This window comes from Gallinula chloropus (assembly GCF_964237585.1).
Source record: "Gallinula chloropus genome assembly, chromosome: 3".
In the NCBI taxonomy this organism is placed as follows: Eukaryota; Metazoa; Chordata; class Aves; order Gruiformes; family Rallidae; genus Gallinula; species Gallinula chloropus.
This window is the reverse complement of record NC_140087.1, coordinates 85,455,737-85,479,387: the sequence shown is the minus strand read 5'-3', so window position 1 is coordinate 85,479,387 and position 23,651 is coordinate 85,455,737. Positions and strand designations below refer to the sequence as shown.

Below are 23,651 nucleotides of genomic sequence, written 5' to 3'. Positions count from 1 at the left end.
CCCGGCCGCTGCGGGGCCCGATCCCCCGCCCTGTCCCGGCGGGGAAGCCGTGTCCAGCCCCGGGGATTCCCGCATCCCGGGGTCTCGGTGATCTCCGCAGCTCGGCGCGGTGCCGGGGCTGGCGGCGCCGTCTGCCCGGCGGCGGCGGGGGCCGCGCGTACGTTCGTTTAACGAGAGCAACGATTAACAATAACGATCACAACGGGTTTCCCACCCCCCCTTAAATCTGAGCACCGGCGTTCGAGAGCTCTTCTGCCGGGAGACCCTCCGCCGCTGCCGGCCACGGGTTCGGGTTGTTTCCGTGCTCCAGCCGCTCCCCGTCCTCCAAAAGGCAGCGGCCGCCCGCCGCTTGCCCCGCTCGCCGCCTCCTCGACCTTGAGTTACAACTCAATTTACCTTCAATCGAATAATAATGAAATTGCACTTCAGGGGCACCCTTATAAAATTAATTCTGCTGAGATAAGTTGCACTTCAAAAGATTTATTGTTCGCGTTCAATGGGGCTGTAAGGTATCCGCGCACCGGCGCGGACTCCGGGGCGCGTCGGGGTTCGGCTGCCAGTGCCCGGCCGCGGGAGACCGGGGCTAGGCCGGGAGCGGAGGAGCCCCGCAGCCCGCCAGCAGCTCCCGGCCCCGGGGTCGGGTCGGGTCGAGTCGCGTCCCCCCACTAACGCCCCTCACCGGCAGGGCGCCCCGTCGGGGCGACTCTCCCGGGCGGGCCGGCGGCCGGGACGCGGGGCCACCGACACCCGCAGCCGGCACGCATCGCCCGCGGCTCCGCGCCCACTCGGCCGCCCACCCCCGGTCCCGGTCTCGGCTCCGCGATTCGAAAACCCCCGAAAGTCTAAAAAAAAAAAAAAAACCCAAAAAACAAAACCGAACCCGAAGCGAGCCCGAGAGATTTGGGGCAGGGTGGGGGAGTAGAGGGCACAGTCGAGACCCGAGGCGGGGAACCTAGGGGCGGCCGTCGGGGCTCCCCGCGGGCCGGTGCCTCCGAGCGCCTGGCGGGGCCGGGCCGGGCCGGGGCGGCCGTCGGGGCCGGTCCCGGAGGGCGGGGGCGACTCCGAGGCGGGGCGGGAGGGGGTGACGGGCGGGGTGGGGGGGCGCCGAGGATGATTACCACGTCCTGCCGTAGAGCAGGTTGGGGCTGACCATGCCGCCGTTGTAGTCGACGCCGGCCGAGTCCATAGGGGCCAGGGGGGGCACCTGGCCGTGCAGCGCCGGCGGGCTGGGCGAGAGCTCCTCCAGATCGGCCGCCTGCCCCAGCGAGCCGGGGTGCGGGTGGGCGGCGGGGGCGGCGGCGGGCAGCGCCCCGGCGGAGGCGGCGGGGGGCGGGGGTGCGGGCTGCCCGGGGGCCGGGGTGCCGCTGCCCGGCGGAGGGCAGGGCTTGCCGTCCTTCACCAGCACGGGCACGGCGACGCGGCGCGGCGAGTGCTGCTGGCAGAGGCCGCCGCCGCCGTCGGGGTGCAGCTGCTGGGCGGCCGCCTTGTCCTTGGCCTGGCGCTTCATCTTGTAGCGGTGGTTCTGGAACCAGATCTTCACCTGGGTCGGGGTGAGGTGGATCAAGCTTGCCAGGTGCTCCCGCTCCGGCGCCGACAGGTACTTCTGCTGCTTGAAGCGCCGCTCCAGCTCGTAGACCTGCGCCTGGGAGAAGAGCACCCTCCTCTTCCTCCGCGGGGCCGCGTGGAGCGGCACGATGGCCTTGGCGCCCTCGGCGATGCCGCTCAGGCCGCCCATCCCGGCCACGTTCATCCCCGCCGACGGGCCCATGAACCTGGAGACTGAGCAGCGGGACGGGCGGCTCAGCGCCGGCGGCCGCCCCGTCGGGGACAGCGGCTCCCCCCGCCCCGCCGACCCCGCCGCCCCCGCCGCCCCCGCCGCCCGCACTTACTGCTGGAGTAGCGGGGGTCGCCGCCGGCCCCGTACCAGCCGCCGCCCGCCGCCGCGCCGCTCCGCATCCCCTCGGGGTAGGCCGGCAGCTCACCCATGTTGCCCAGCCCGCCGTTGCAGTAGCCCCCGACGGCGCCGTGCGGGAACTGGGAGACGCCGTGGGGCATGTGGTAGGCGGCCGCCCCGGTGGGGCCGGCCACGACGTGCTGCGGCACGGCGGCGGCGGCGGGCACGGGCGGCTGGCGGTAGGGCCCGAGGGGCGCGCCCAGCCCGCCCGCCCCGTCCATGCCGCCGAACTTCTTGTAGCTCTCCTCCATCGGGCTGAGGATGTCGGTGACCGAGAAGGGCGTCGTGTGCTTGGGGCTCAGCGACATGGCGCGGCGGGACGGGCCGGGGTGGGGTGGGCCCGGCCGGGCCGGGCGCTGCCGCCGGCACCGGCGAGCCGTGCGCGGGCGAGGCGCGGCGCGGCGGCCACCAGCCCCGGGCGCCGGTAGCTCGCCGTTTCTTTTAGCCCGGCGCCGGGTTTACGCCAGACGCGGGGGGGCGGAGCGAGCGCGCCCGGCGGGGGAGAGCGGCGGCGGCGGGCGGCCCCGTCCCCTCCCCGCCTCTCGCCGCCCTCCCCGGCCCCCTCCTCCCGGCCATTGTCCTGCGCCCGCCGGACGGCTCTTAAGCCCGGCAGCCCCGGGTCAGCGTCGGAGCGGCTCCGAGCGGCCCCGGCCCGGGCCGAGCCCCGCGGCACTCGCCCGTAAGTACCTGCCCGCTCCCCACTCACCCTGACCCCCCTCCCTGGGCGGTGCGCTACGCGCCACGGACTGGGGACATGGACCGAGGGGCACGGACCACACCTCTGCGCGTGTTCCCCCCCAAAATAACCGGTCCCGGGGCAACGCGACGGCTGTGGAGTGGGCCCGAACCCGACGGCGCGGACCCGACGGCAGAAACCGGGGAAAAACGCCATCCCGGCTCGGTTCCCCGGATAACGGCGGCTCCGAGCCGGGACGAGGCGGCGGGCTAACCCCGGCCCCTCGGGGTGGCAGGACGGAGCCCCGGAGCCGCCGCTCCTCGGAGCCCCTCCCGTCGGGGTGCGGGCCCGGGCGGGGACCCTCACAGCGCCAGGTGCCCTTTTAGGGATGATGCTTCGTTTGCGGTCGAGTTTGTTTCGGGATTTGGTGGGGTTTTGTTTGTCGGTTTTCGTTCGTTCGTTCGTTTTGAGACAACGAAATGCTCCCTCGGGGCTGCCCGTGCCCCCGGGCCGGACGCAGGACGCGCCGGGCTGCGGCTGCGGAGTCTCTTGCGGCGGGACCGGGGGCCGTCGGGGTCGGGATGAGGTGTGGGGGGCAGCGGCTGGGGCCGCCTCCTGCCCGTCTCTCGCCTCTCCTGGCGGGCAGGGGGGAGCTGAGGAGACTTTACGGGCCGAGAGGACGGGGCGCAGCCAGACCCCAAGGCCAAAATTTTCCTCCCTTTCACACCCCCGGTCTGTGCCGGGGGGCTCCGGGCCATGCCGGGCGCTTGCCCGCTCTGGGGGGGGGGGAGACCGTGGGGAGCCGCAGGCGGCCCCTGCTTGATCTGGCCCGGGGAGACCCGACGGGGCGGCTGGGCGATGCCGGGCGGCGAGCAGAGCTCCGCGCATCCCTGCGTGGATATACGCGCTCCGCCTATACACCGCGGTACGTGTGCGCGGGCGAGCTCCGCAGCCGCGGGCTGATCCCGCGCAGGAGCCCGTAGGTTCCTCCCGTCGGTCCATGCGTTCTCGGAAGCGGCCTCACGCTGCTCCCGACCGCTCGCAGCGCTGACGCGGGCTCTCTGGGGCTGCCTGACCGCTCCCGGCCGGGCCGGGGTGCCGCGGGGTGCCACCCTACCCGCGCAGGCTGCTGCACCCACCCGTGGCCCAGAGAGACAGGACTTGGGGGTGTTACACGCAGCATCCACGCTGCATCCCCGGGTGCACATCCCTCCGCTCCCAGCGTTGACACCAGGGCCGGCCTGGGAGGTGCTGACAGAACCCCCCACTCTCTTTGTGGGACTGAACCCCGTTTTGGGGAGCCAGGGATGTCCCACATCTCCGGACTGGAGCCTCCCCACCTCCTCCCATTCCCTCTCCGAACCATGAACCTTCCCTGGGGAGAAGTGCTGGGCAAAGCACCTCCAGCCCCGGGGTGACCATCGAATGAAGGGTATAAAGTCAGGGAGAGGACAGGTCTGCTTCTGAAAATTGGCGCTCCCCCCTTAAACTCTGGAGACCCCCTGCACAGGGCAGTAAAGACGTTCATACCTCACAGCATCCTGCCCCTGCAGCCACAGGTGACCCACCGTGGTGACATGCCTGCCCATCAGGGCACCCCGGGGGTGTGGGTGGGGTGTGGGGGGGTACACAGCTCTTTCTGCTCACCCTGAGGGACAGGGTCCCACAGCAGACACACCCCACCCCCCCCACCCCACCCCAGTGCCCATGCCCACCAGCCCCCATGTTTCCAGGTGCCGAGGGTACAGCTGCGCTGTGCTGTGCACTGCTGAGCATCGGCTGAGCTCAGCCCTTACTTCACCAGTCTTCCTCCAAAGGCTGACCCTATGTTGTGGGGCTTTACTGTCAGGTTGCCGTTTTTTTCCCCTGAAAAAGAGTTTTCTATCCCTTTTGGAGCCACTGGAAACTCCATCCTCCCTGAACGTAGAGGTCCCCTTTTGTTGTCGAGGCAGGTGGCATCGTGCAGATGAATGGGGACCAGGGCCTGAACCCTCCTCAGAACCCCCAGCCAGGGGGAGGAGGAAGGGGGACCCCGGTCAGCCCCTCAGGGAGACAGCCCCAGGCCAGCCAGGGACCCTGCAGCAGCCCTGGCTCCATGCAGGTGAGACCCCGGGGGGCAGCTGGCTGGCTGGCTGGCTGGCTGGCTGGCTGGCTGGATGGATGGATGGATGGATGGATGGATGGATGGAGAGTGGTGGGGAGCAGTGTACCCCCCAACCTGTGCCTTTGAGGTCTGGTGCAAGCAAGGTGGTCTGTAAGGGCTCTAGCAATGGGCACAGGTCAAGCACCTGCAGCCTCTGTTCATGCACTGAGACGTTTAACTGGGGACCTGGTGCATGAGGAGTGAACAGCAGCAGGCTCTGCCCAGGGACGGAGAGATTGAGGGGGAAAATGGTCCTGAGCCAAAAAGTCCAGTGAGTGGGGCTGGGATGAGGAGTGGTGCAGGGCAATGGGGCTGGGATGGGCTCTCAATGTCTGTGGCAGGTCTCAGCAGGGACTGGCTCGGTCTCCTGCCCACTGGCTCTCCCAGAGCCCCAGAGACACCTCGATTCCCCGGGGCAGCGGCTGCCCCGCCTCACATCCCCTTACAAAGCCAAAGGGGAAGCGCAGCCTGGGGGGAGCTGGAAGAAATGCAGCCAACAGGACTCCTCCACGTTGTTCCGCACTGAAAATACCCCAGAAATGTTCCCACATCAGTGGCACAACTGTTTCTGTTACAGATGGGGCAGCATCCTACGGCTGCCTTTCCCCACCTCCCACCCTGGGCACTGTACCTCGCCCCAGATAGGGCTTTTTTGGCGGGGGCAGCACCAAACACGTGGCCCCCACTGAGTGAAGCGTGGGGAGGGTCAGTCCCTTGGGTGTTGCACTCTAGCAGGAGCCTGACACGCTCCTTTGTTCCGGTTCAACTTTGGCAACTGGGTTGTTCTGGGGGAGAGGAGATGTCTCCTTTCATTGCGAAGTGATGGGTGGGTGGAAAACCCTGTTGATGAGGCAAATGTTTTGCCAAAGAGAAATAAAAATAATAAAAATAAAAGGTTTATTCCTTAAAACCATCCCCACTGACAGAATGTACTTGTTTCAAACTTAACCAGTGCTTACCTTGGGGTACCATCCAAAACTGGGCCGTGTCCCCCTGCAGCCTGGGAAGATCAAGCTCTGGTTTTGGGGCCAAGCCGTTCCCAATGGAGGTTTCTCAATCCGGGGCTGACGGCAACGGCGGGGAAGGACCTACCCAGAAGTCAAGCCATTAGATCTTAATTCTCCTGAATGACTTCCCCAGCTCCTTGATTACATGCCTCCCACCGCAGGTCGCCGTCCCTGGGAGTGGTGGGAGTGCAGATGCTATTTCAGGGGCCGGGTTGTGGCTCTGATGATGATGGCATCCTCATTTCCACACCTAAGTTGCTCTCGCTGTTTGAGACCGTGCCTATTACCGTGCAGATATTGACCTTGGCAAGACACAATTGACACAGAGATGGAGCCTGATTTTATTTTTTTTTTAATGTGTTTTTTTTTTCCTTCCCCCTGGACGTTTTTCAATAATCCAGTATAAATGCTAATTCACTTCAGCAGCAGCTTGCCTAAAAGCAGCAGTTTCTCCTAAATAATCAGCGGCAGCCGCTCGCCGCCCGGCTGCCGTGCTGTGAGCGTGGCTGATGGCTGTTCGCCTTGATTCGGCTCTCACCAATAATTTGCAGAGATTAAAAGGGTCTTGGAAACGGAGGCTGGAAGAATTGCTTTCTAAAGACTTTGGTAGATTGAAAAAGGGAACGTAGGGTTTCCAGCGCACTCTAAAATCATTCCCACACGAGCCCCCAGCTTCAAGTGTTGCTAAATGGGCTGCTCGCAGGGAAGGGGAGAGGTGTCTGTGGCCAGGGAAGCTCTGCCTGTGCCTGGGCAGTGTGCGGATCCCTTGCCAGGGCACCTTGTGCATCCATGGAGAAGGGGACTGGGCAGGAGTTCCCGACTGGGGGCTTCGCTGATGGTGATGCCGTAGGGGATGTGATCGTGGGTTGGGGGGGGTTCTTTATACTGAAGTCAGTGGCAGGTTAGGGGTGTGTGTGTGATGCTTATTCTCACTGCACTCCATGTCCAGCCACGTGTGGGGATCCTGTCACGCTGCTACTCTTTACTCAGTGACAGTTGATGCCCTTCCTTATGACTTCCCTTATGTCACTTGTCAGGCCAAAAGCCACTAGACACATTTGGACTCCTTGGATCCTTCCCCCACAGCCCTGCTTGCTAGATGGATTTTATTTCTTTCTTTATTTCTTTTCTCCTGAGGAACCTTCCTGACCCTTGCCCAGCCCCCCTGGCAGGCAGGGTGCCTGCAGTGCCCCACAGATGCGGTATGTGGGGCTGAAATCCTCTCCCAAGCCCTAGACCATCCATCCCATCACGTGTGGCTGCCCGGACACACGGTGAGGACACATTTCTCTGCTTTCCTGTACTGGCTCTAGACCCACTGACTGCTTGGGGCAGCACTCATCCCATTGCCAGGGTCCACGAGGGTTCATTCCCCCTCCACCCTCTGTGCTCAGGCACACAGGTGCTGCATTTGGGTGCCTTAAACCCCCCCTGCATGACCGTAGCTGGGTGCCTATGTGGCTCCCACCACCCTTTGGAGTGGAGCTGCCTGTTCGTTTGGAGGGTGCCAGAAAATACTAGCAGTCCTTTCAGACTTCCTTCCAAAGCACCAGAGAAGATGCTGAGGGGCAGAAGCCCCCCTAGAAACACCCTGTGGGTTAGCAGGAGGGGCAGTTACCACCTGAAATCAACGCTGATCCCCTTAATGAGGGCTACACTGATTCTGTCATCACTGAAGCCTTTGGGCTGGGGCTGGATGGTATCAGCAGTCTTCCTCCTGCTGAGATAGTGACAAGGTTGCCAGCCCTGACACACTTGGCACATGGATGAGCCACAGCCCTGCTCCCAGCTCCTGTGCCTCTCGCTGGGTGCTGGTGCCCTGTGTTGGGGTTCCAGTCCACAGGGATGACTTGGAATGTGCTCACACAGATGTGTGATGTTACTAGCAGCCCTGATTGACTCCCACATGCAGCTTATGAAGGCCCGTGGGCATGTGAGGGGCTCCCTGGGAGCTGCCATGGGCTCTGTCTGCTTTCTGCTCTGCCTGGGGCAGGGCTTGGGTGCAGCTCCTGTGGCTGTAGGAGCACAAGAGGGTTTCCCTGTGGAAATGGATGCTCCTGGCTACAGAGATTCTCGGTACATGCCTTGTGTTCTCAGATTTGGCTGGGAAAAGTTTCTGGTGAGAGAAATCCAGTGGTGATGCAAGGGGGGCTGTGGGGTGTGGAGAGCATCACTCCTCCCAGTGATGTAGAACATCCAAGAGCTGCTTGGAGTGTTTTCCTAATTATTGCTGTGGTAGGAAATATTCCAGCTCTGTGTGACACCTCATCCTGCTTCTCCCCATGTAACAGAACACAAACATTTATTTGGCATCCCAGCCTTTGCAGCGGGGTTCACTGAACCCTGCTCTGCTCCTGGCTGGCAGCGGGCTCGTGCCGCTGTCAGCTCCTTTGTGCTGAGCTCCGGCCTCCTGGCCAACTTTCCCTTCCCTCTTTGTAGCTGTTCTTTTATTCTGTATTGTTTTCCCTTTTTAATTAGCAGCGTTGAATAACGAGGCTGGCTTCCCTTGCTGCTGCACCGTGTGGGGCACGGTGATTTCCCTGCGAGGGCACACTGGTGGGATCTGAGACACTCAGTTACCCCTCAGGCTGTTTTCCATCACTGTTCCCGATTTCCCCTGCTTGTGTTGTGTGCCAGGGGCTCTGGCAGAGGAGTCCTTTCTCCTGGGATGTGTCTCTCTGCCTGTCCATGTGTGGTACATGCTGGGGTATCACTCAATGCCTCTATGGCCCCGTGACCAGACGCATGCCTGGGATGCTCCTGCAGTTCTGGGCTGAAGGGGGGGTTTGTGGCCACTCTCCCTGCAGAAGGACAAATTCTTCTGCAGTGTGTCAGACCTTCAGGCCTGGGTCTGTGTGCCTGCTCAGGATGCTGTGCCACAGACAGTTTGTTTGGCAAACCATGCCAAGCATTCTGGGCTAACCAGGAGGAGCAGGGAGCTCACATGCAGCCCGGGGAGCAGGTTGGGAGGTGGGGACCTGGCTCTGAGCAAGCCCCAGGCAGGTGTTTAGCAGCATGTGGGGTTCCTTTGGAAAGGGGCAACAATGAAAAACCCTCTGTACCCATCTTATGACCCCCCTGAATTCTTTTGCTGTCATCCTTGTATCAGCACAGGGCCAAGGTGATGCTTGGCGTTAGATTTCGGTACCGTGTAAGGCCACTGCTAAGTGGAGAGACTTCCCAAAGGTTCCTCTCTACTACCTTTGAAGTCAGAGGAATATTCCCTCTACAACTGGAAGTAACCATAGTTACTCAGAGCCCTGGCTCTGGGAAGGCCAAGCGGAGCAAAGTGCCAACTGGAGGGGGAGAAAGGGAACCTGGGTGGAAGAGGCTGAGCCTGACTGGTGGGATTCAGGGGGCAGAGCTCCTGTGCAAGCCGTGGAGAGCGGGAGTGTGCCCAGCAAGCAGCGTGTGGACTCACACACAACAGAGCAGTACCCCCATGGCAGCGTCAGGCTCCCTGCCCCATCGTGGAAGGAGCCATGGCACAGACATGGCAGAGCTTTCAGGCTGGTATGGGAGCTGTGATGTGTCGGCTGCTCCTGCTGCTCTCAGGGTGTGTGGGGTAGCACACGGTGTACCAGCATCCCAGGCAGCTCCTCTGGCTTGTGTAGTAGTAGTAATAAATCACTTTTATTCTGAGGAAGAAACCCTGCCTGAGCTTTTGCTTTGAATTCAGTTACAACGTGCTTACACCTAGGGGGCCAGGGCATGTGGGGTGGATTGTGGCATCTACTATTGGGAATTGAGAGGCAACACTTGAAGCTAATGAAGGGAGCAAAGGTCTGAATGCCATCCAGGGGTCTGAGCAGAACCAGGGTGGCTGGTGGGGGTTTGGGAGGTGGTGTTGGGCTGGGATATGGGGGTTTCCCTTTAGATGGAGGTTTCCCTTTAGGTCACCCTGTGCCTGTGCTGGGGTGTCCGGACTGTCCAGCAGTTTGTGTGATGTGAGTGGGGGGTTTCAGACCTCACGAAGGACCAGAAACTCTCAGGGTGGGGAATAAAAGTCTGTGGAATGATGCTCTCGCTCCAGTGCAGCCAGGGAATCCGCACACTCTGCAGTTGGGCACCAACCCGTCTTGTTGGGTGCCAGACCACATCTCCAGGTATTGGAGTAATCCCAGTTAGTACATTGTGCTGCTCCTGTAATGGGCCAGTCTCCTGCGCTGCCACGTAGCCACTGTTTACATCCCTGTGAGTTCACCGTCTCATGTCTTCCATGGAAGTTGGTGGCCCAGCCAGGATGGGCTGGAGGTGATGTGGATACAGGCGAGCATAGCAGGGCTGTCACTGGTCCAGACTGGAGGAAGAGCTGGTCAAACTGTGTCTGTGAATGGTGTGAACCTGGAGGAGACTGGTCCTGCTCCCAGGTGAGAAGCAGTGGTGAAAGGAGTCTCCCAGATTCCATCCGTAGAATCCCCCATCACTGTATCCCCCTTTGCCAAGATCCGAGAGCATCACACGGGGAGGTTACCTTTGGGGTCTGCTGAGCTGCTGGGGGGCAGTCAGCACCCTGCTGATGCCTTCCTGGCTTCTGGAACGGGCTGCTGCATCCTGAGGTGCCCCGTTGATGGGCTGCTGCATCCCGAGGCGCCGCGTTCCCAGGCTGAGCCCTGCTGTGTGGTACCCTGATGACTGGCAGACGTCGCTGAGCCATTGTGTCACAGCTCAAACCTGCAGAGGCAGCACGTTGTGGGGGGGAAAAAGCCTGGAAACGTCACGGTTGTGAAGTGCCCAGAGATGCTGTTGGTGGGCTGGGCACGTTAGAACAGCAGAGGCAAAGGAAAGAGAAGTTTGATGCTTGAACAAAGCATCCAAGCAGATGTTGAAGAGGTGCTGGCCTCTTCCAGATTGTGTTAATAAAAGATTTCATTAGGTTAAAAAAAGAGGAAACTTAAGTTAAGGACCTTCTCTTCTCCGCTGTGTATTTTCTTATCCTCAAGGCTATCCTCCCTTTTCCTTCCCTGGGTTGCTGCTCCAGCTCTTTGTTTCCCTCCCTGGCTGCCGCACGTGCCGTGCAGGCTCTGACCCGTGAGTGTCACAGGTTTCCCCATGGTGCTTGTCACCATGGAGTTGCAGCCTGCAAAGTGATAGTGGCATTTAAAAAAGGGGATGGGAAAAAAAACCCACCAGGGCTCAAAAAGCAGTGCTGAGCAGCACAGCCAAGCAGATGGCAGAGGTGACACCGCCGCTTGGGATGCTCCAGGGACCGGTGCCTGGCAGAGGGGTCTCGTTGGTTTCCTTGCCCTACCCTGAAGGCTTCAGGTGGATGGGGGGGGGGGGAGGTGAGAGGAGCCCCTCTTTCTTTTTTCAGCAGGAGTGTTGGTCTACTCAGGGTGGGAGCTGGGCCCAAGCCCCACGATCACTTCTTTTTGGGGTGGGAACTGTTGCCTGGGCTGCTCCATCATCCAGCTTATGAAGGCTGGTCCCAAGCCTGCTGCAGCATGTGGGGTGTCCCATGCTGGGCTCTGGGTCGGCATGCTCCCCAGTACCTGTGGGGGTGGGCTGAGTGCCCTCAGAGGGTCTTGTAGGGCTGATTTTGATGAGGTTTAAACTTTTTAATTCCTGTTGCGTGTCTAGTGTAAGGCACAGGGTTTGACCCAGGTGTGATCTCCTCAGGTCTAACCCCCCCTTATGTCTCTGGAAAGCAGTGGGGGTTTTGGCTGTGTGACCCAGCCCAAGCTCTGGGACCCAGCGGTGGCATGAGGGTGGGGGGGTAAAGCAGTGGAGATCACTGCCTGGTGTGAGCTCCCTCCTGCGCAGCTCCTCAGGGCATAGATGCCCAGTAGACTGGAGGTGGGAGCTGGCTGGTTATCCCTCGCTCCCCTGCCATTCCAGGGGAGCTTACCTCTGAGGGATGGTGATTTGGGACCCTGTTGGGTGGTCCCTGGCATCCGAAATCCCCAACACTCAGCGCTGGCGTGGAGGTCCCGGTGCCTGCATATTTATAGCCCCTTCCCTAGGTTCTCTCCTGCATTAAACTGCTAATTAATTATGACATTTGTGCCGCTTCATTTTTCCACTGTGGATCCGCGGAACCTGGCAGGCAGTTAATTAGCTCTCTCTATGCAAAAGGATACCAAGGAAAAATAATTGCTTGAGGAATCATCATCGTGTTCTCTCAGAAAGGTCTTACCTACGAGCTGGCTTAGAGCTAGCTGGATCTGCACTTTGCAAGATGCCTCTGTCAAAGGGCAGTCCTCTGGAAGAGAGATTTGAAGGGAAAGGTTATCGTGGAGATGCGGCTTGGTGGGTGTTATTTAGTGCTCCTAAGTCCAAGGGAAATCAATTATCTAAACAGCTCCTGTTCTGGAGCGGGGTTTCTTTATTCCTTTTTAAATATGTACTCAGCTTTGTGTTGTGTGCAGCCCACAGACCTGAGATGGTGGGAGGAAGCCTGTCCTCCGCCCTGCTCCTCGCCAGCCTCACCTGGGACATGGTGAGGGTCTCCCCTGTCCTGGCTTGGCTAAAACCAGGGTTATTAATAAATATAAGCTTGGGGGGGGGGGGGGGAGGGAAGAATGGTGCTTACAAACAGCCCCTGGTTTCCTACACCCATCTTCTCTTCCCAGATGTATGCTAACCTTTGGAACATGTAAACCCTGAATGGGGGATTCAGCACTGTGGCTGGGAGCACCCATGGGCTAATGGTGATGGTGCATCCTGCCCATAGGGCTGCCCCAAATTTTGGATCTTGCTGGTTTGGGGGGGGATTTTGCCTGGGGCAGCTCCCTCGGAGGGTCTGGCAACGCATTGCTGGGGGTCTCTAAGCTGGGGCAGGACCGCGAGGCAGCTGCTCCTCTCTTTGCCTACATTTTCTGTCCCAAGGCAGCTTTTTGATGGCCCCACAGCAGGCTGGGCATTGCTCTTCACTGTCTGTCCCTTCCCATCACGAGAACGGGGCTGTGACCACTGTGGGCTCCTGGGGCTGGGGAGTGGGGTTTTTATTTTTGAGCAGCAAAGCCAACCAGGGAAGCAGGATATTGAAGCTGGTATCTGTGTCTGTGGGGATAAACAGGCGTGCTTGCCCCCAGCCCTCCCTTTGAGAAACTTGTGTTATTAGCAGGTAGTTGTGTGCCGAGGTGAGGGAAGGAGCATTACAGTAATGGAGTTGACATCTATATAATGGAGTTGACATTTTATTGAAAAGGGAAGAGAAAAAAACCTTAACAAACAGGGTTTCCCTCCCTCCCCCCTCCCTTTATTTCCTTATTTTGCTGCCATCAATTGCAATAAGGCACACAAACTTTGAACAGCCGCCGGCGCCGGCAGCTTAATAAAATTTCATACAACAGCAGGTGCTTCAGGAATGTTAGTGGGACTAATCAGCCGGCTGTAAACTTGAACTCTGCTGAGAAATCAAGGCAATAGCTTGTTCAGCAGCAAATCATAACAATTTGAATCAATCCTTGGCAGCACGCTCTTGTTATTAACTATTATACACTGTCTCGGCTCCCAGTTTGTGTCGGATGCTTTCAGCAAGAAGTTCAGTGTAGGGATGCCTTCCTGGAGGGCAGCACTCCCTTTCTAAACCAGTTAATAGGTGGTCTTTGTGCTGCTGGGGCTGCTGGTTTGGATCCAGGCTGGTTTTGCCTTGAATTGGGCTGGGGTGCAGACTCACCAGAGCAGGTTCAGGATGAGAGGGACAAACCCACCCGTTGGGCTTGTTGGGATGCAAGGGGCTGAGTCACCTTCCCTGGATGTGTTTAAAAAAGGGTAGGTGAGGTACTTAAGGATATGGTTTAGCTTAGGACAGAAATGGTTGGACTCGATGATCTTAAAGGTCTTTTCCAACCTTGTGATCCTGTGGGATGCCAGAGCAAAGTGCTACCTGGATTGAAAGGAAGGGGGGGAAGTAAGGGGAGGAATGGAAATGCAAGACTACTTTTGGTCTTTGAGTCACAGAGAGCATCTATGAGATGTTGTTCAGATCTCCATCTCCAAGAGGGTATTTTGGGGTTCCCATTTTAATTTGTGACCACTGGGTAGGTGGGTACTGCTGTGCCATCACTAAGCACTGTGAAACACAGGTCTTCCTCACTGGGGAAGGTGTTGTGGGGCTTTGTACCTCTGGTTTGGGTGGTTGAGCAGTGGAAACAGCCCGTGGCTCTCCTATCCCCTTGCATCCTGCCTGCCTTCACTTCTGGGTGTAGCAAAAGGATTGCTCCAGAAAAACAAAGGCTCTCTGCTCCCAAAATGCTTTCCAGAAGTAATATTTTTTTAATTAACAAAAGTTACAAGCCCCTTGCTGGTTTTGCTTGCCCCTCTGTAGTGTAATTTAAGCAACACATCTCTTTCCTGTTTAATTCCCCCCACCCACCCAGTACCCTGGGTTACTGCAGCCCATTGACATTTGTGTTTCTAATGTAATAATCAGATGCTAAAATACAGAGATTACCTTTGGATCGACACGTTCAGTTCTTAAACCCTGACAGTAATTATCTTTCCTCACCTCCAACGGCATGAAAATATCATTATTTTAACCATTAGCAGCTCTATTGTCTGAGCACTGGCACTGCCTGCTGGGTCTCCAACCTCAAAGTTTTCCTGGGGCTGGGAACTTTTTGGGGAGCTGTGGGTACCCCTCGTTCAGGTGCCACGGCATGAGATGCACAGCTCCTCTGGGTGGGTGGTAATTGGCTCGAGTGTAATGAAGTGTCCATGAAGTGATGAGGCTCTTCAAGGCTTCATGGCTGAAGGTGTAGCTGAGGTCTGGTTAACTCTGCTCCTGACATCTAATTCATGGAAAACTTTTCCTAGCTGTGTAATTGAACCGAGTCCCTGAAGGCACCCTGGGGTGCCCAGAGTGAAGCTTGAGCTTCACTGGGGCTGCTGCTTGACCCGCTAAATTCAAACCCACTGTCTGGAGAAGCCATTAAACTTCTCAAGAGCTCCTTGCAAATGCACATGGGCTGGAGAGAAGGCAATGGAATTAAGGGTGTGGCGAGGCCGGGGCTGTTCCCAGCCATGGTGTGCCTCATGTGATGACGTGAGGTGGAGCTCAGGTACGCCAGGCTATGGCCATGTTGTGAGCCCTGTGCTGTGAGCAGCAGCTGTACTTCCACTGACTAATCACACCCAAGTTCCTGAGCCCATCAAACTGAGATCAGCATCTGCCCCATCAAACTGAGCCCAGCATCTGCCCCTGGTCCTTGCTGGTGGGCTCGGGTCAGCGTGGCGACCACAGCCACAGCCAGAGGCACAGAACTGAGCTTAAACATGGGCTTAAGTTCTGGCTGGGTGAAGCTTGACCCTGCTGTGTGGTCCTGTGCATCGACAGCTTCTCGTAAAGCTGTGCTTGCAATAGGTGCACACTCTGGGGTTCCTGCCGAATAAACAACTGGAGCCATTTTCTGGCCAAAGAAGTCCCATGTCCTGCAGGTTACCAGGAGAAGAGGAGCTGTTCTCACTTCTCAGTCACATCCAGAGGTAAGGACTCAGGCTGATTTGTAACTTGTAATGCTTGCCCAAAGAGAAGCATTCCTAAGCTGTGCAGAGATACTCCTTGGGTTTAAGATCCAGCATGTTTCAGTCAATAGGATTCTTGCTACAAAGCTGTCAGACAGTGGGACATGAAGTCTCATCAGAGCTTCCCCCCACAGTAACCCACCCTTGCTATTCACAGTGATACAACACCCAAATGATGTTTTAAAACACACTGGTGATCCTTAGAAACCTATTGCAAGGTGTCTAGAAGGCTTCAGGTATCACCTCTCACTTCCTAGAGCTGTGAAGTCAGGAAAGCAAGCCTTCCATCAGCATGTTGCCACATGAGAGGTGGGGATAAAGTCCTGAGTCCTTGTTGGCACCCACCGATGCGCAGCAGTGATGGGGTCCTGTCTGAGGGACCCAGTGTTAGAGCTTGCTGATGCAGCCTGGCATCTGGTGGGTGCTGTTCGGTGAGTGACTTGTCTATGCCTTGGAGGAAGAGGGCATCTGTGGCACTGAAAAACAGGCACGACATCAGTATGATGCAGTGGGGGACCGGTCCATTGTGGTCCAGCTCAGCTGGTGTTGAGATCCTCATCCTCGAGGCTGGTGCTAACCAGCCTTTGCTGCCTGGGAAGCTCTCCTGCATCCTTGATCTAGATCATCTTTGGCTGCATCTGGACCCTTGCAACAAGAAGGTGACAGCAGGACTGGGTGCGTTGAGGGGGGAAAACCCCCTGGGAGCAGCAAGGGGGTAGGTCCCTTCCTGTAGCAAGGCAAACTCCACCTTCCCTGTTTGCTTTGCAACAGAAATCCCTGAAAAAACAGGGTGGCTTACCTTGGAAGCAGGAGCTGACCCCCACCCTCCTCCAAAGGCAGGAGACCTTTTGGGGACCATCGCTGGAGCTGGCAGGGTTAACAGATCATCTGCTTCCCAGTTGAGGAGGAAAAGGCTTTTAGCCCTTGTGCCTTAGAGCCAGGGGAACACTTCCAGCCTGTGTTCATGGATGTTAGCTGCAGCCCAGCATGCTCCATCGTGGTTAAATTCCTTTGGTTTCCTGGCAATCCCAGGTTGGGCTTTGGCTGCTTTGCTGGCAAGGGGTCAGCATGTGGTGAGATCCTGTGGTGGGATCACATGGTGGGTGCTGGGTGGCTGCCTGCCAGCTCTGCCCGCCCTTCCTGAGCTGAAGGGCAACCTCTGCCACCTCGGGTGAGAAAGGACCTCAAAGGACGGTAGGGAAACATCTTCCTGGAGCTCTGAGCTAGCAGATGCTGCCTGGCTCTCCAGGTATCTGTCTCTCCACTTGAGCCCCTGTGAAACAGGGATGTGATCAAGGCCCACCGAGCATCCTTCAGAAAGCATTTGGTGCAGGGGAGATTGCGCGAGTTGATACAGAAGTCGATAGCGGCGTGTGCCTGAAGTGGAACTTCAGCTAACTGCTGGAGATACTTTGAAAAGCCCTGACCACAATTAAGCACTTAATCAGGAGAGAGCTGCAATTTTCCCAGGCTCCAAGTACAGAAAGTGGTGGAGCACAGATCCAGAGATAGGGAGGGAAATGTCTCCCCGGCAATTAAGATCCGTCCTGCTCCAGGGCTGGAAATGGTGTTGCTGAATTACTTCTGTTGTGTGGGCGACATGCTGAATTATCTAAAATGTAAATGATTGAGCCTAAAATGCCACTCAAGGAGTAAAACAGCCCCTCGTGCTCAGCGGGTATTCGGTAGATCGCCCTCCTGATGGTATCTGCTCCCCCTTCCTTACAGCAAGGCTTGAAATCCACCCTTTCTCCTGCCCTGGGAAATGAAGGTGCGTGCCTGGGGGCACCCATGGGAGCGTGTTGGGGGGACTCATGGGAGTGTGCCAGGGGCAAGAGGTTTCCTGGAGCTCTTCTCTCTGTGTGAAGGTGTGATGCCCACTTCAGAATCCATGTGCAACCCCCCCAAGGAGGGTCTGTGCAGTCCCACAGGAGGAAGTACCAGGGCACCTACCCCACAGCATCTTTGCACTTGTGGGTTGGGGGCTGGTTCATGCTCCGTGCATCACCCGATGGGTGGGTGTGGGTTGGCTTTATCCCCCCCCTTCTGTCCCATGGGCATCCATGCAACGCGATGGCTGATGTGATTGTCTGAGCTGATGTGGGTGGGGGAAGCAGCCAAATCCCATCTGTGCCTTGCCAAGAGGTTGGATGGGGGGCTCAGGTGGGCACAGCCTCCTGAACCCCTCCAGCTCCCTGCTGTGAGTGCAGGTAGAGGAAAGTGGTTGCTATTGCCCCCCACTGAGCCCAGCGCTCCTTGAAGCCCCTCTCCCATCACCCCAGATCCCACCATAAAGGCCCATGGAGATGTGTATGGTGTCCTACATGCTGTCCTGGGAAGCAGGACTGTTCTGGCACAGAGGGGTTGTCTTGCAGTGTGGGAAACTCACTTGTTTACCTTGCAGGAGGGTGCCAGAGGTCTGCTGTCAGGAGAGGCGGCTGCAGCCCCAGTCCCAGGCTCAAGGACCCCCTTTGGAAGGCAGAGCTGATGCTAGGAGGGAGATGCAGGAGGAGCCTGGCTGCAAACCCACCGCTGCAGGACTTGGAGAAGAGAAGTTTGTGCTGCTCCAGACCTGATGCAGATGTGAGGTGGAGGCTCTCTGGCTGACAAGGTGAGAGGGTGATGTGATGCCTCCACTTGGCACCAGATGCTCTCATGGGTAGGACAGTCACACCTGGCTGTGATGGTGGTGGAGGAGAGCGTCCCACGAGCCCTCAGCGCTGATATGAGGGATGAGGTAAGTGCTGCCGCCTGTCAGAAGAGACCTGGCCTGAAGGGGCACCCCAGGGCTGCAGAATGCTGGTCAGGTGGGACAGGCACATTCCCTCTGCTCTGATGGCTTTTCCCTCCCAGAGGGGCTGCTGCAGAGGCTGAAACATTGCAAACCCAGCCCCACTGTGTGTGTGCCTCTGCTCTCATCCTCCGTAACCCCAACATGCTGATAGCAGCTCTGCAGTGACTACTGCTGGAAGCACTCTGTGTGCAGCTGCTGCTGTTCCCCCTTATTCTGGATTATAGGTGATGATGTGGAGTTTTACTGTTGATTTTTTAATACATCTGTGACTTGTCTGAACTCCTTGTTACACCTCTAATTGCTGACAGATACGAAGCCTATACCCATCAGTCGCTTCTCGTAGCTTGTCTTCCTTTGAGACCCTGATTCAGCATCTCCCTAAGCCAATGTGAGTCCTTCCATCGACTCCAGCGGGTGTCAAGTCAAGCTCTCCTTTAGCCCCAGCCACTTTGAGTGTTGTACATGTAGTATGATGCCACCCTTGTCTATCCTGGGGCTCTTAAGAGCTCATTTAACAATGACAGGGAGATGGTCCTAAATAAATTCCAATTAAACCCTCTGTATCACACCTTATGTTTTGGTTTTGGTGGGGCAGAGACAAACCCAGGATCACTGTTACTGTGTGTTACCCCTGAGAGCAGTGTAGAGTATGTGAGCTCATGTGCCTTTGTGGCAGCCATTCAGGAGGTGGCTGAGGACTCGAGCAGCACCTAATATTCATTATGGACTGATAAGGTTGATAATCTGGGTGTATCTTCAGCTACTCCATCCCAGTGGCCCTTTCTGAGGCTTTGAGGGGTGGTGTTACACCCATAGCGATGCTCAGCGATGCTCATCCTCCGATGCTGTGCTGCAGCCAGATGGAAGGGTGTAAATCTCTCCTTACACACAACGAAGCCAAAACAAATATTATGGAGTGATTAAGTGGCAACCCAAACAGAAGCAGGCGTCCTGCGGGCTGGAGCAGGAAATCTTGGGTTACAAAACTCAAGATATGTTAATTTAATTTGATTATATATTTGATGGCTATCTGAAGTGGCCCATGAATAATTGATGAAGACTAGGAAAGCTGTTGTTTGCCTTTAAAATCAAGCTGAAGAAAGTAGAAACTGAATATTTTGGGACATAACTACTGTTTGCAGGGATGGTGTGAGAGGTCCCCACAGCCTAACACTGTCCCCAGTGGTGACCAGGAGCTGATGGAAGAGCAGGGGTGGGATGTCCCACAGCCTGGCTCCGCCAATGGCTTCTCACAGCGTAGGTGAGGGTACTTGTGCTTGGTCTAGAAGAGTTCTGTGAATACCTGACTCTCTCACTGAACCTTTGGATGGATCCCTGTGAGTGTGACTCAGCATGAATTGCTGGCCAGACCCTCCATCCATCCCCTTGCATGGGCTGCAAGCAGCCAAGCTGAGGAGGTAGATCAGTGCTGACATCTGCAGCAGTACCTGTCAGGATGCTGTGGAGGGTGGCATCCTATGGGCCTGGACAAAAAGTGGTTTGAAGATTTGGGGGCAAGCATACACAGATAATCTTCGTCCTGAGAAGGGTGCTTGGCCTGTTCCTGTGATACCATGGATGTGCCAGCTCAGGGACAGCCAAGAAGCCTGTTCTGGAGGGGGAGTCCAAACCCTGCTCTGCTCTGGAGGATGAACAACAAAGTTCTTCAGCTCCCCTTTGGCTAAGGAGGAGTGGGAACCTTCCTCCAACCCAGGTGGATGCAGCTTTCTGCATCTACCTGCTGCAGCCAGAGTGTGAGCAGAGGATGGTGTTGGGACTGAGCTGCTACTCATGCTTTGCGTAGCTGAAGAAGATGCAATGACCCGAACAGCATCAGTGATGCTGCTGAGAGCCAGATCCTCCATGTATCCAGACCCTTTGCTTCACACATGTGCAAAGACATGCTTGCTTTGGTTTCTGAATTAAATATTAATATTTATCTCATTCTAAAAGTCCCCAGACAGTGAGCGTGATTTAAGGGTGAGGCAGTGGATCAAACCCAAGCTGGAGACGTGGCCAGGGTCAGGTGTCAGCACTCTACCTGAGGGATTGAAGGAAGCCTGGTGTGTTTGTCTCATGGTGGAACTGCAGAGCTCGGCTCGGAGCAGACAGCGCGACCGAGGGCGACGCATCCTCACTCACCACGGAGAGGGCTGAAATGGAAGGGGTTACCTGGCGGTGACTCCTGCCTATTGTGGGAGGTAGTAAACAAGATAAAGGTAGAATAGGGAAGATGGGTAAATAGTCATTCTTAAAATAAAATAAACATCAAACTTTTATTTGTCTGGGCCCTTTGAAGGAGCACAATAACCGGAGGCGCGTGGGGAGGGCAGGAAGCATTATTTACTCCAGGCAACGATCATGAATTATACAGAAAGTTGTCTGGGAGCTCCTCAGGAGCTGTGACCTGTGGTGATTTGTGAAGGAGAGAGCAGGTTCATAGCAGTTTGCTCTCAGCTGAGGCGAGTGCTGCGCCGCACGGGCTCTAATGGAGAGACGCTGGTCTCCACCAGCTGAAGATCTGACCTCAGGAGTAACTGAGAGGTAAAAGCAAGTAGATGGAGAACAAAAGCCTGTCTTTTAGCATACTTTAAAGTCCTTAACCCAGATACAAAGCATGGCTATATATGAAAAGGCAGCCCTAGAATTTTAGTTTAAGCCAAACAAAATTGGTTGGTTGGGGGGGGAAAAGTCAGATCTTGTTTACTGCCAAGCTTTGGTGTTATGTGTGAGCCCAGAGGGGAATAAAGTTTAGCTGTGACTACCTCTAGGCTCCTATCTGAATACCTCTGCAATGGGTTTTAGCCTAATGGAAAGTCTGGACTAACTTAGGGGGTTGATGACAATGGTAAAGTGCTGATGTTTGGCTGGATGGCTTAAAACACCATCGAGTTGATTCATCCCTTCTAGGGATGCTGGGGTGTTCGGAAAAATAATATTTTCCCAAGTCTTCCCAAGGCAAAAGAATTCTTTAATGAGGTTAATAGGTGTCTTCAGACTGTGGGCTTGGTGTCAGCAGGAGACAGACATGTACCCACCAGTATAGATGGAGCGTGACGTTCGCATGCTTTTTGTGGCAGTGTTTCCCCAGAGCTAACACACCAATGCCGTAACCCTTTCTTCCTTTACATCCCATCTGAAAACTCAGGCTGAGGACAATAAGGTCGTGACTTTGTGATCATGCATGTCAGTGGGCAATCACTAACTCTGCCCCTAATTTGTTCCCAAGTGAGTTGGGCAGCCTGGAGTCTGACCAGGTTTCTTCTGGAGCAGAACACACTGCACTGAGCCTGTGGTTTGATGACCATCGCATCTCTGTTTCCAGGCTGCAACCACAAAAGTACTTGGCTCAAGAAGAAGAAAAAATAATCCTGGATGTCCTGGACAGAATGACTTTCAGTATTGCCACCCCTAAGTATAATTTTACAATCTATCCAACCTCACTGACTTATTTTACCTGAGTTGGAGGGCACATAATTACTGTAGGTGGGCAGCACCCAGCACAACATGCACAGAGTGTGGCTGGGTGCCTGCTGGTAAGGACTGGGTGACCATATACCTTCCTCTCTTCTCCTTCCTCTCCCTCATCTTTAATCAGCTTGATTTGTTCTTTGTTGGCTCGGGGCTGAGTCTTCTTCCTGCCTCCCTTTGAAACACTTACCTTGAGAGCCAAAATACAAAAAGCTTGGGGATGTTTCAGTTGCTGTTTTGTCCATCACATGGAGTTTGAAGTGGCCTCGCTCGAGAGGGACGGATCGAGTAGTCTTCTGAAAAATGCAGCAGACAGCTGCTATCCAAAGTCACCGCTAATGATAACATTGAATTCTCTTTTGTAGTGGATTTTTCATCCAGCTGTTACCTAACTCTGAAAGGGACCATCAAAGGCAAGTTCTGTATTTATCCATTACTTCAAAAAGCATCCCATAAGCCACGAGTGAGGCTCTTTTTTCCTCTCCCTCTGACCTTTAAAGCCTTTGTCTTTGAAAATCGGTGGTAAGAATGGCACGAACCTAATGTGTTTTCATCCTGCCTGAAGCGCTGCTGGGGCAGGAGTGGGTTAATGAGATGTCTGGCACTGCCAGCACCGCTTCCCTTGCCTCCTGTAACCACGTATGTAAATCTGGGGGTGTTGCACGCTGAAGTGTGTGCCCATGTAGGCTGGTGGTACTTGTGATGGGTGAGGGTGTGAAGGCAGCATCGGTGGGCTGACCTGTCAGGGTGGAATGGATGGCCATGAATAAACGATGTCATCTTCCCCCTTTCTCAGCCCAGCTGGTGGGTTTGAGGATGCCCTTTCCCACCTCCTACCTGGGTGTAGGAGGGTGTGCTTGGCTCCTGGGGGGCTTGGGCTTGAGCATGGTGATGCAGGGTGAGGTGACAGTGCTAGCAGCATCCTCTTGCCAGTGGCTGTTGCACGTGCCTGGGAGATGGGTTGAGGGAAGGAGGAGATCTCAGGTCTGCAAAACTCAGGCTGGTTTCTGGCAGAGCCAGGCCGTCCCTCAAACATCTCCAGCAGTTCTCTGGGAGATGCTGAGGATGTTACCTGGTGTGTGGGTGTAAGCAGTGTGCAAGAGGAGAAGGGCTGCTGTGGTGTTCCCTTGATCTGGACTCTCTGGCAACCCCTAAAATCACCAGACATTCCCTCTCCTCCCCACCTCCCACTGTGGTACTCAAGTGTGGAAGCAATGGGTCTGACACATAGACTGCTGATGGGTCTGACCACCCTCCCCCAGCCCCCCAGGAGGCAGCAGTGTGGCAGTTCCAGAAACCTTTGGGTACATGTGGTGCACGCTGAGCTCCAGGAGCATTTAAGCAAAGGCGATGCCTCATCTCACTTCTGGGGCAGAGGTGTCTTGTGAGGGATGGGTCCTCTGGCTCCATGGGCTGTGACCAACACCTGCTTGGGTTAATGGGGCTACACTCTATGCTTAACTCTGCTCTTACTGCTGGCTGGTGTGAATATGCCTGGGGGAAACCCAAGAGCTGCTCTGCTGCAGCTTCATTCCAAAGTCTGTGCCTCGGGATGATGCCTGCTTGCTTTCCAAACTGAGTGTACTTCTGCTTGTCCACAGGCTGTGGAAGGAGAGCTGCACCATAGACCAGACCTTGTGCAACCTCTGGAGCAAGTTCAGAAGCAGAACATGGGGAGGAGGAAGAGGAATGAGGAAACCCAAGGTCTGCTGCAGGACAGAGCCTCCCTGCCTGACCCACGGATGCAGAGCTGGGTGCCCCAACACCACGGTTCTCTGGGAGCAGGGCTGGTCTGTGCCCAGCCAGCAGCAAGATGTTCCCAAAGAGCACATCTCTGCTCTTGGTGTGTCGCAGAGGCCCCCTCTGCCCTGCACCATGGCTATCTCATCCCCTGGTTCACAGTGTTACCAGGCTCTGTGCTCCCAGGGGAGCAGCACTGCGTGGCTTGGGCTTGCTGAGCGTGGAGCAGGGCAGAACTGTGCTGGAGAGGAGACAGGAGCTTGGTTTGCCCACCAAGATGCATGCCAAGTCCTCTGCGGTGGAGTGGAGGATGAAGGTTGGGTGCTGAGCCTCAGGTGGAGGCTGTGAGGGATTCAAGGATACTGTTACCAAAAGCATCCCGAAGCTGTTGTTACTCA

The 23,651-nt window shown here is 56.5% G+C and overlaps 1 protein-coding gene across 1 annotated transcript; it reads right to left on the bottom strand.

The window, feature by feature from the left end:
- Positions 1-220: 220 nt before the first annotated feature.
- Positions 221-2,262, bottom strand: NKX2-4 (NK2 homeobox 4; the record flags this gene model as incomplete). The annotated part of the gene is made up of 4 exons (XM_084261144.1): positions 221-396; positions 680-842; positions 1,151-1,779; positions 1,890-2,262. 4 exons carry the CDS (start codon positions 2,260-2,262, stop codon positions 221-223), a joined length of 1,341 nt encoding a protein of 446 aa, XP_084117270.1.
- Positions 2,263-23,651: the final 21,389 nt, after the last annotated feature.